Raw genomic sequence first — 11,059 nt, 5'->3', positions numbered from 1 at the left:
CTGCACCATAGTCCTCGGGTGAGTTGCCTCCGTCTACTCAACTACTCCCCTATTAGTGGACACTGAGTAACATTAAAGTTTTAAATCTTCAAGGTAACACTGTGATGAACACGTCCAAGTGCAAATCTTTGTCCATGTGCAGTTTATTCGTAGGAACTGACTTACCAAGGCAGTAGGCAGGACAAAGTTTCTTGGGACACTATATTTGGGTACAAATTGTCTTGGGACACACACAAACACACACTCCCAAAACAAAAAAGTTCAAAGATACAAACAAAAGTTCTCATTAAAGAAAAAAAAAAAAAAAGGAAAAGGAAATAGGCAGTGTATTCCGTGCTTGGAAGAAAATAACACCAGGCAGGGAAGTGGCAGGCAAGGTACCTCCTCTGCTCGACGTAAACTCTCCCACAACCGACAAGCAGACACACCCATGCCTGCCCGCTCCAAACAGCAGACTGTTTCGGTTTCCTTTGACAAAGAACTCGAGCTGAGTACCACGAGGCAGAATTTTCACCTCGCCTTCTTTCCCCAAAACACAAGTCTTGCACAAGGTCACCACGCAGTTTTGTGTGAGGAACTGGAATTCTCCCGTCCTGCTTTCCGCAGCCACCTCTAGCCTGCACCTGGCCCCTTTCAGGGGGAAAGAAGCGGTGGCCTCCTGGCCCTCCTCTGTGACACCAGCTAGGCCTCAGTTGAACCCTTTGGCCATTTTATATCCAGAAGATTTTTCTTCTATGTCCACTTTGATACTTCATGTCTCCAAACTGACTGTATTGTAGATCAAGTGCAGTAGCTTTTCCCAGTTTTCAACAGCTGGGGTGGCGCAGGAGGGAAGCTGTGGAGAAACCAGGGCTGGTGTCTTAGGTGGGATTCCCTCGAAGCAGAATCTGAGGCAAGCGGTTGGGAGCAAGTAGTTGATTTGGAAGGAGACATCAGGAAACAGTGTGATAAGAGTGGAGGACGGACAGAAGAAGGAGAATCAGTAAGGTACTTAGCAGCAGGCTACCCTGGGGGACTAGAGTGCAAGCCCGGGAGTCTGTGTGGACTACATTTCATCACTGTCCCACAGGGCAGGGGCTCTCAGAGCCTCTCTGAGGTTGGGTTACTGTCTCTCTCGCCATACACATATTCATGCACACATGCACTCGTGTGTGTGTGTGTGTGTGTGTGTGTGTGTGTGTGTGTGTGTCAGGGCTGTGCTGGGATTGAACTCAAGGCCTGTCACTTGCTAGGCACATGCTTTTCCACTAAGGAAAAGGGCCCCAGCTCTGCACATATCATTTATAAAACAAAAGTAAGACCTCACCTCACTATGCCCACTGGTTTTTTCATTCAGCTCCAGTGGACGTCCTTCCACATTGGTAAAGATATCCTATACCAAGACTGTCAACAGCTGAAGAGCATTCCACTGTGAGGCTACACAGCCCTAGGACATTTGTCATTTCCCACTCTGGCTGAAATAAACTCAGATGTGAGGAAAAGATGGATCTCCCTAAAACATGGTGGTGCATATCACCTCTTACTCCTCTTGCTCAAAACCCGTTCACAGCGCCACTTCCCACGCGGGGATGCCTACATTCCATAATGTGGCATTTGAGTCTGAGTTACTTGCGTCTGCTCCTCTACCACCCACACAGCTGCGGGTCATTTCAGGCCCCGTCCGTCGCGGCACCTGCACCTGGACTGTCCCTTCTCTCTCGTGCTGCCTGGCCCTGTCCCAGCGCTGCCTTCTGCAGCTCCCCATCCCCCAGGGACGGAGCGCGCCCGCCCCTCCTCGCTGTCCCTTCTTCTGCGCCTCCCGCACCGGGGATTCTGCGTGATCTGGGGTTTCCGCTCTCTTTTGACGGCCTGTCTTCACTTCCCTGCAGCGCTGCCCCTGGAGCCAGACGGGCAACTTCACGCAGCCACAACCCGGCCCAGTGTTTGTTGGCGTGGCCACAGGGATGGCTTCCGTCCTGGAATCAGGTGGAGGAGTGTGTTCCGCTCCCTGGGGGCCTGAGACCACGGGATCTCAGCTTGCCGGAGGCGACTGCAGCGGCAAGGCCAACAGAGACAGCGAGGGCACTGCCCCTGAGCCCCTCTCTGGGCGACAGGACAAAGGCGCAAAGGCGGTGGCAGGGGTGGGGTGGGACTGCCAGGAAGGGGAGCTGAACCGAAGCGGGGAGCGGGGGAAGGGCAGCTCCCCGGGCGCTAATCCCAGCTTCCTGTCCGGATTTTCCTTGACGGCTGCTCCGGCCTATCTTAGCATGGTCACAGCTGCCGAAATAGATCTCCCCGCCTCACCTGTTCTTAAGCAGTGGAGACCTTGCTAACTTCCTGCCAGAAGAATGCACGCTTTGGTAACTTTTCCAGTATCGGGGACAGGCCCGGGGACTGCCCTCTTTCTCCGCCTCCGGGGGCCAGAGGCTCACCTTCGCCGGGAATCAGGGCGCAAACGGCCGAGATAAAGAACCGGACGTGCGCTTTTGGCCAGAGCTCCATCCTCCTCTGTGAGTTCGGCCGGTGTTTCCGATCTGGTCTTCAGAAGCTACACGCCGTCCACGGAACATCCCTCTCCCGAGTGGCAGGGAGCGATCTGAGGCCCTCGGCACCCGCCCGGCCCTCACACCCAGGTGGCCGCTATGGAACTCTGCACCTGCTGAAGCCATCCGCTGAGCTGGGGTCAACCTAGCAGCTCATGTATTCAACAGACACGGCCTCCCCGGCCCAGTACTGGGCGTGAGCGATGGTGACAGGCACCGGGAGGAGTGAGACACAGTGCTCCAGAAGCCCACCACAGGGCAGGGGGACTTCAGCCCCAAGAAGTAGAAGAGCAGATGGGAGCGATTAAAAACTATGCCCCCCCCCCCAAGCGGGGTCAGGCCCGCGCATGCGTGAGAGGAGCCGTGCGCTGGCGTCGGCGTTGCCGCGGTAACCCAGACCCGCGAAGCCTGGCCATGGCCTCCGGGGCTGGCGGGAGCTGGAGTCGCGTTCCACTGCAGAGTGCAGCCCCGACGGTGAGGGCTGAACCGGGAGGCAGACCTGCCTTTCACGCGGTGGGCGTGGGATGGGGGACCGGGCGAGTTGCGGAGCCGCCCCTGGGGGGGCTGGATTCTGGAGGTGGGGGTGAGACGACAGTCAGGGAGGCCGCTCGTCGGGGCGAGGGAGGCGTGGGGGCTCGCCACGCGCCCCTTCCCTTCCGCGCCTGGCCTGGCTGAGTGTCCTCGCCCACGTCCCCAGCCCTCGGTGACCATCCTGCAGCCCCTCCCTTTGGTCGTCTCTGGCCCGCCCCCGCAGCCCGGCCGTGTGAAGGAAGGTGAGACTTGGGGTCGCCCTCCCAAGCGCCTTCCGTCCCGCAAGCGCTCGCTGTCTGTCCATCCGGGCTTCCACGCACCCAGCCTGCTTCCGGATGAGGGCCCTGAAGTTGCGCCTGGGTGGGGCAGGTGCGGGTGCAGGGGGCGGTGCCGGGCTGGGCCTGCTGAACCCCGCTGAACCTGCAGACCTGCTGGAGTTGATGTCGCTGCAGAACGCGCAGATGCACCAGTTGCTGCTGAGTCGCCTGGTGGCAGGGGCGCTGAGGCCTGAGCCCGACTCCCCAGGTCCGCAGGTGCGTGGGGTGCCCCCCCCGCGTCACTCACCTGTGCTCCAGGGTGGGTGTCAGGGGATTGGGCCCAGAGAAGCAGGAAGCTAGCCCACACCTGTCTGGGTGGGTCCCTTCGGCACCTATCCTGCACGCTAGGGTTGTGTCAGACTCCAGGAAGGGAGGGCAGGTCCCAACGCCTAGGCTCCTGGTCTTGTGCAAGGAGTGCATGCTCCTCGTGGACAGCAGGCCCCAGGAGGGTGGGCACCACTGGGCCCTGGTGTGTCCACCCTCCCGGCCAGCAGGAGTGCAGGCAGGAGCAGGAGGAGCAAGGCCTGTGAGGGGGCAGCAGGGGCCACACCAAGGCTGAGCCGATCTTGCCAGCGAGGGAGACAGAGGAGGCCTGAGGACAGGCACCCTGGGGGCACAGGCTGCAGGAAGCCAAGAGGCATTCCAGGAGAGGTCGGTGGACTCCAGGAAGAGGGCGACCCCGAGGAGGTGCTGGGGTCCCTCACCCCCCAGAGACCCTGGGGATGAACTCCTCACTTCACCGAGGGACACAGGTGGGCCAGGAGTAGCTCGGTGTACTCTGAGCCCCACGCCTGGATTCACACCCAGATTCTTCCAGCCCGCTCAGCCGCTTATCACCTCCCTATCCCCTTCTCACACTCCCCAGGTCTACCTGGAGGGGCAGCAGGGAGAGCCGGAGGAGGAGCTGTGTGTCCAGGAGGACGCACCTGTGGTGGTCCACCACCACTACCTGCCCTACCCGGTGCCCTCCGTGGGCCCCTTGCCCGTCTGGCCAGCCCTTTTCTGTCCTTTTCTCCTGAGCCAACCCTCCTGTCAGGGTATGCCCAGGATCCAGCACCAGCCCCCTCTCTCTGGGAAAAGGAAGATGTAAGTGGACCGGGGGTCTGGGTGCTGCCAAGTATCTGCTTGGGGCTGGACTGGAAGAGCTAGCCAGGGCCCTGTGGGCCTCTGATGGGGTCTTTCTTCTCTGTCCCCCCACCTCAGCAGAGCTGTGCCCCCGCCCCCGCCCCCCAGTGCTACAGAGACCGTGGGTGCAGATGTGCCTCCAGCTTCAGGTAGGAGGCTGGATGGGTGAGCGGCGGGGCCTGGGGCTATCCGGCCGGGAGGGTGCTGAGCCCGGGGTGGGGCATGAGGGCCTCCTCCCATCACTGCGGTGGGCACTGGCCTGACTGCTCGGTTCTGCTGGAGTCCACTGGGTGTGAGGGATGCAAGTGGAGATGCTGTCTCCCCAGACTACTATGATGCCGAGAGCCTGCTGTGAGGGTGGCTGCTCGTCGGGGTCCTCACCAGCGCCAGTGCAGGCCTGAGAGCAGCCCTGTCGTCTCCACCTGCCCACTGCTATCTGCTGACCCTGCACGCATGCTGGCAGCCTTCTCCTCTGGGGGTGCTGGACCTACCCTCTCCACCCCACTGCCGTCTTGGACCAGCCTGGAAGACACCCTTCAAGCCCAGCCAGCGGCCCAGAAGCCCTGTGAGCCCTGCTCTGCCTAGACCAGGGATTGCTCCCCTGCTAAAAGTCCTAGCCCACCTCTGTCCCTTTCTCCTCTGGGATGACAAAGGCCGTGGGGTCACCTGGGTTAAGAATAGGGCAGGAAGCGTGAGGAAAGGACTGCTCCTGTCTCCTAAGCTCCTTGCAGCTCCCTGAGTTGGGGAAGGGTTTGAAGCTGGGTCAGTGTCCTTGGGACCCCACCGGCAGCCCAGAGAGCTGACCTTGGCGCCCGCAGAGGCCCTGCTGTGTCCCCCCTTTCCCCCAGGAATGGCATGAGGTCCTACGGGGCCAGGTGGGAACAGTGTCCTTTGCCTCTGCAGGCCAGGGTGTTTCCTTGCCCTCCCTCAGTAGCACTTAGTCACCCGGGCCAGGTGAGAGAGGTCCTCTGGTGCCTGGGCTGGCCGCAGCCCTGGAAGGCCCCTGCGGAAGGAGCTCATGTCTGGGAGAGAAGGCCATGCCTGTTCTTCCCCCTTCCCAGCTGCTGTTATCCCAGCAGCAGACATGGAGGACACCAGGTTAAATCCAGGTGTTTGTATTCAGGCCAGAAAGGGAAATGTCCCTGATTGCCGAGCTGCTGTCACAGTCTGTCAGCTGGGCTGGATCACGCCCCTGAGGAGCGATGCTCGATTCCAGGGGCGGCCGCGTGACTCAGGCGGACTGCATCCGGAAGGCCCGGGGTAGCCTCTGCCAGGCAGCCAGTACCCCGTAGGAGCCTCTGTGCCTGTGGCGCTGATGCTGGCTGATGACAAAGCAGAGCAGGATGGATGTCACAAAGAGGAACAGCAGAACCGACACGACCGTGACGATGATGACCATCTGCTTGTCCTGCACGGGCTCTGGGGAGGGAACGGGTGTCTTAGAAGACGCAGGGGCCAGCGTGCGGCGAAGGCTCAGGTGTCTGCTGGTCACCTTGCGCCCGCTCGTTGATGCTTCGGTCACCCTGCTTGCCAAGAGGAGTGGTGCACGGCATCTGCCTTCAGAGTGGCGGCTAGAAGTAGCCCAGGCGCCGGCTGCCAGCCAGACCTCTGTGAGATGGGTAGGGCGGATGTCGCCCTGCCGACAGCCCCTGGGACCAGCAAGTGGTGACCGGACACCATGGTGCGGTCCATGCCCCTCCTCAGGCAGAGCCAGCTGAGCTCCCCAAAGACGGGGAACACTTTGGCCACTGGTCACGGAACAGCAGGGGACCTGGGGACCTCTGAAATAGACAGGCCAACCCTCTCACTGTGGAGAGGGGTCCCGGACAGAGAGAAAGGTTGCCTTGGTCAAGGCTGTGCAGCTGGATAATGGGTGAGCAGCTAGTTGAGCTCTCCTGACTTCTAGAATGGTCGGGATCCAGGCTGGGGCCTTAGAGAATCAGTGAAAATGGGAAACTTTAGGGTTAAGTGTGCCGATTAATCCCAGTGGGCCTGAGAGTAGCGCTCAGTTTTTTCTCCCCACAAGAGGCCCAGAGGCCAAAGGGCCCCACCCTCTCTCTGTGGGGTCCCATTACCATAGACCTGGAGGATCTGGGGCTCCGAGACACTGCGGATGATGTCCCCGCCTTGAGACCGCAGGTCCAGCTCAGCCTGGCAGGAAAAGGTGAGGGGGCCACCGCCTTCCTGAGCCGTGCTGTTGAATATGGTTGTGACTTCCTGGGCGGCAGCTGCTGCCCCCGCAAAGGTCTGGTTGTGCAGGGTCTCTTGGCCACGGAACAGGCTGAGGGTGAGACTGGAAAGGGGCTTCACCGCAGCCACCCTGCACTCCGCAGTGAAGGCCGTGCCCATGGCCACCCGCGTGGGCTGCAGCTTCAGTGTGACCTGCTTTGGAGGCTCTGCGGGAATGAAGGAAAGCGGTCCAGTCAGGATGGGGTGAGTCCCTGCAGGCCCCACCAGCCAGGACCGTCTCCTGACGTCGCGGTGTGACAGCTCCCTAGCAGCACTTGTGAGGGAGACAACGACCTGGGGCCTGGCCTGCTGTGGCAGAGAATAAACAGGAAGCAGTGTGATGCGAAGATGTGCTCGTCAGTAGTTTCCTGTACGTGATTTAGAGAACAGACAAGACGGAGGTAAAGAAAAGGTCCTGAACTTGTACACCCAACTTGGAAGACATGCAAGTTTGGGTCTGTGTGTCTCCCTCCTCTACAGATATATATTAAATACAAAGTTCAGAGATTAAACAATTGGATGATTATGTCAAGAACACGCACCCCCTCCCCCCACCCCGGAAGTATGAATGAAATGTAAATTTGGGGCGTCTTGCTATTCATCGGATCCACAGATGTTGGTTATAGGAGGCCCTAATGAGACCTGAGCAGCCCAGGTTATGGGAGAAACCTGGCCTGTCTGGAAGTTTTCCTGGTGCATGTGTGCGGTGGTGGCACATGTGCCGTGGGTCCTCAGGAGGAGAAAATAACCAGGCAGCCGCTCCTCGTGAAGCGAAGGGGTCGCTGGAGGCGTGGGAGCTTGTCACACACGTGGGGCGCCCTGGTGTCTGAGCTGGAAGGACGCTAAGAACAACGTGTGGGTAAATGACTCTTGGGTCTGGGTAAACCTTGGGCTGTTCTCCCTGGTGCAAGATTCAGAGTGGGGTTGGCTTGCTCAGGGGCCATCAAGGGTGTGAGCAAATTCTGAGCGCACCGGCCTGCCCTGCTCTCTGGCACCAGGGCGGTGGAGGCTGTGACGAGCAGATGTAGAGCAGATCCCGGTGCGCTCAGTAGACGCAGGCTCTGCCCCGGGAGAGAGGCCCCCAGCACACGCACACACAGCCACTCACGGTACACGCTGACGTTGAGACTCTTTGACCGTGTCATCCCAGCACAGGAGAAGTAGCAGATGAGGACTGTGTCCTGAGAGATATTTGAAACCAAGTACTGCTGCCACTGAGGCTGCTGGTCTACCAGCTGCTTCGTCAGGAAGGTCTCCAGACCACCCGAGTCAGGCTGGGCACAGCTGGTGCTGCAGTTGACTCTCCTGGACCCTACGGTCTCGACCGCCAACTTCTCTGGCCATATGTCAACCTCGAAAGTCATCTCAGCAGGCCCTGGAAGACCAGAAGCACCGGGCGGTAGATGCCGGTGGAGCTGCCTGCCGACTGGCAGTGAGGATCAAGGCCGTGGATGGTCCCTCTGATTCCTGGCTCAACCTGGCGAGCAGCCTTCCAGCCTCTCCCTGCCTCTGGGTCCTCCCCTCCAGCGCCTCTGCTGGTCAGCTCCAATCAGTCTTCCCCAAGCTCATGGTCCATCTCTGTCAAGACCCAGCCCAATGTCTCCTCCTCCAGGAAGGCCTCTGAGAATGGAGGCGGGCTCTGAGCTGCGTCCCCTGAACTGTGGCCCTGGGTTTAACCTCCCTCTCCGTGTCTTTCTTCCATAAGTGCTTTTGAACACCTGTTATGTGCTGGGCACTGTACTAGGCTCTGGGGTTGCCACAGCGACCAACCGTGACCGGTGGCCGAGCACATGCTGTAGTGGAGGAGCCGGATAATAACGAAGGAGCAGGAGCCCCTGCCTGTGAGGCTGTGGCAAGCGGCAAGGGAGGGGAGCGGGGAGCGTGGTTAGCGGGGGCCTCACAAGGACAAGCACAGGAGCTGGTGAGCCGTGCGGGTGTTAGTGGGTAAGCTGAGCGTTCTAGGCAGAGGGCGTCATGGCACAGAGACTCTCATTTGGGAGCGTGCTTGGTGCTTTGGGGGCAACAGGGAGACCAGGGTGGTCAGAGCTCAGGAAGGAGAAGGCAGGGGGGACGAGAACAGACGGGTGAGGGGTCACCTCAAGCACTGACTCACAGAACGCTCACGACCGCCCTACGGGGAAGGGATGCTAGCGTATTTGACGAGGAAAGCCTCACGTTTGCTTTTGGCGCGTCCCCATGCCCCTGCTGCCCCAGCTGTTTTAGAAGACAGGCTGGGTGTACACCCTCATTGTTCAGTCCCCCGAACCCCTTCACCTCCGGGGCAACCCCCCTCCACAGCCTGTCGCACCAACACACCCTGAAGCTGGGGGCCCAGTTCCGCCTGGTGTCCAGAAGGCCAGGACCCCATCCACTGCGCAGAACCACGGTGAGTCAAAGCCAGGCTACCGCAGCATCCTGACCCCGTGGCAGAGTGCCGCGTGTGTTTAAAGTGTCCGCAAGTTCCTTCCTTGCTTAAAGGCCAGGGCGCAAGGCAACACCCGACCCTGGGCTGCCCCACGCCAGGAACCCTGGGCACCAGCTCACCTGAGCAGCAGAGCAGGGTGAGAAGGGCCGCGGGCAGGCCCCAGCAGCCCAAAGAAGGCATCTCCGGCGGGGTCCACAGGCTGCCAGCGGCCAGAGGGCTGCCTGACGGAGCCAGATGGGCAGCGCAGCTCAGGGAGCGGCCCCAGCCTGAAATCCCCAGCTTCCTATGTGCCGATGACAGAATTTCCTCTCATTAGCTGAGGTCAGGAAGCCACGTGCGCATTCTCAGGTCCCAGGCCCCTGCCGTCCAGGCGGAGGAAGCTAGGCAGCCGCTGATAAGCAGGGACACGGCCTCTCGCTCCCCAACTCCAAGGTAAGGGGCAGGGGCAGGGCCAGGGGTGGCAGCACGCCTGGGCTCATGTGTCCATCTGCGCACACGAGAGTCCTGTGTGCTGCATGCGTCCCAGATCCTGTGGGAGCCCTTGCTGGCCACGCCTGTGTTGGAGAGTGTCTAAAGTCAGGATGGCAGAGTGGGCAGGGAGCTGGACTTTCCTAAAGAAATCCGGCAGGCGTTTGAAGTTACCCTGCTGATGCACAGCACGAAGTCTGCACAAACCTTGATGTCCCACTCTTTCCAAAGTAAACATGCCCCTGACTCGGCTGGCCCAAGGCCCAAGTGCAGTCCACAGCAGTTCCCAGGGGCCAGGCCCAGGAACGCAGGGGTCAGTCTGCAGTGGCCGACCCCAAACCCAGTCTCCGTTTCAGGAGCCTGCCTGCTGGTGTCCTGGGATCCTGGACTTTGGAACGATGCTGACACCGGGAGAAAGTGGCAGGGCCTGGGGTCAGTAGAGAAAAGAGGCAGAAGGAAGGGAATGGGGGTACTGCAGCCCCAGCCAGGAGGGATCCAGATCACATGGGACTGGGAACACTTCTCTCCCAGCCCAAGTGGGAATCCGGGCAGGTGCGCCCAGCGGCTTGGACAGCTGGGTCGGGGATGGGAGGCACTGCTGCAGTGAGTCTGCCCTGGGTCAGAACAATAATGCAGCAATAATACAATAGCAATGTGTGCGGTCATGCTTCGCTTACAAAGGGATACGTTTCAGGAAATTCATCCTTAGGCAATTCATGATGGCGTGAACATCGCAGTGGACCCACACAAACCTAGATGGTATGGGCTCTTACACGCTTAGTGTCCATAGCTGTGCAAGCTAGGCTTTCACAGCTAGCAGTGGAGCAGTTTCGCTCACACCAACAGGCGAGCAATGTGTTGTGCTCTGAAGGTACAATGGCACAATGTCACTAGGCGATGGGAAAAGGTCAGCTCCTTTGTAACCGTATGGGACCGCTGCTCTACGCACGGCCTGTCATTGGCCCAAACGGCACGGCGCGTGACTACACCGACAGCAGGTTGTCACGGCTTCCCACACGGTACCAATCTTCGCTGATGAGTCCCTAACTCTCTAGAGGACCTTTACTGTCCTTGTCGTACAGGAGGGGAAAGCAAGGTACAGAGAGGTTAAGTCACAAAGAGTGAAGTCACTCTGTGAAAGCCAGCTGTGGGGCCGATAGAGGCACCAGAGCAAGGGTAAGGGGAGGGTGGTGAGGAGCGGGGTCCCCCAAGACCCTCGGGAGAGAAACACCAGGAGCAGAAGGCCAGAGAATGTTTGTTCCTAAGCCAAACGAAGACACAGTAAATATTACCAGGAATTAAAACGGAGCCTAAGTACAATGTCACCGGGAGCAGTGGCGCACGCCTGTAATCCCAGCACTCTGGAGGCTGAGGCAGGAGGGTCATTGCGAGTTTGAGACCAGCCTGGGCTACAAAGTGAGCTCAAGGCCAGCCTGAACTGC

The 11,059-nt window shown here is 59.7% G+C and overlaps 2 protein-coding genes across 3 annotated transcripts; one reads left to right on the top strand and one right to left on the bottom strand.

The window, feature by feature from the left end:
• The first annotated feature begins 336 nt into the window (after positions 1–336).
• On the top strand, positions 337–5,491 carry Prr29 (proline rich 29). Of its 2 annotated transcripts, none has more exons than XM_013503228.1 (6): positions 337–2,996; positions 3,220–3,295; positions 3,480–3,586; positions 4,236–4,456; positions 4,577–4,644; positions 4,822–5,491. In XM_013503228.1, exons 1-6 carry the CDS (start codon positions 2,817–2,819, stop codon positions 4,848–4,850), a joined length of 681 nt encoding a protein of 226 aa, XP_013358682.1. In that variant the 5' UTR covers positions 337–2,816; the 3' UTR covers positions 4,851–5,491. The 2 variants fall into 2 exon arrangements, with proteins under 2 accessions (XP_013358682.1, XP_013358681.1); XM_013503227.1 differs by having other exon boundaries at positions 4,574–4,644.
• Positions 5,492–5,594: 103 nt separating this feature from the next.
• On the bottom strand, positions 5,595–11,024 carry Icam2 (intercellular adhesion molecule 2). Its single transcript, XM_005402176.2, has 4 exons — positions 9,269–11,024; positions 7,833–8,099; positions 6,571–6,891; positions 5,595–5,914 (listed from the first exon to the last, which is right to left on the bottom strand). The coding sequence occupies exons 1-4, from the start codon at positions 9,327–9,329 to the stop codon at positions 5,727–5,729; spliced, it is 837 nt and encodes a 278-aa protein (XP_005402233.1). The 5' UTR covers positions 9,330–11,024; the 3' UTR covers positions 5,595–5,726.
• Positions 11,025–11,059: the final 35 nt, after the last annotated feature.

This window comes from Chinchilla lanigera, unplaced genomic scaffold (assembly GCF_000276665.1).
Source record: "Chinchilla lanigera isolate Chin_1 unplaced genomic scaffold, ChiLan1.0 scaffold00077, whole genome shotgun sequence".
In the NCBI taxonomy this organism is placed as follows: Eukaryota; Metazoa; Chordata; class Mammalia; order Rodentia; family Chinchillidae; genus Chinchilla; species Chinchilla lanigera.
This window is presented reverse-complemented; position numbering and strand designations above follow the sequence as displayed.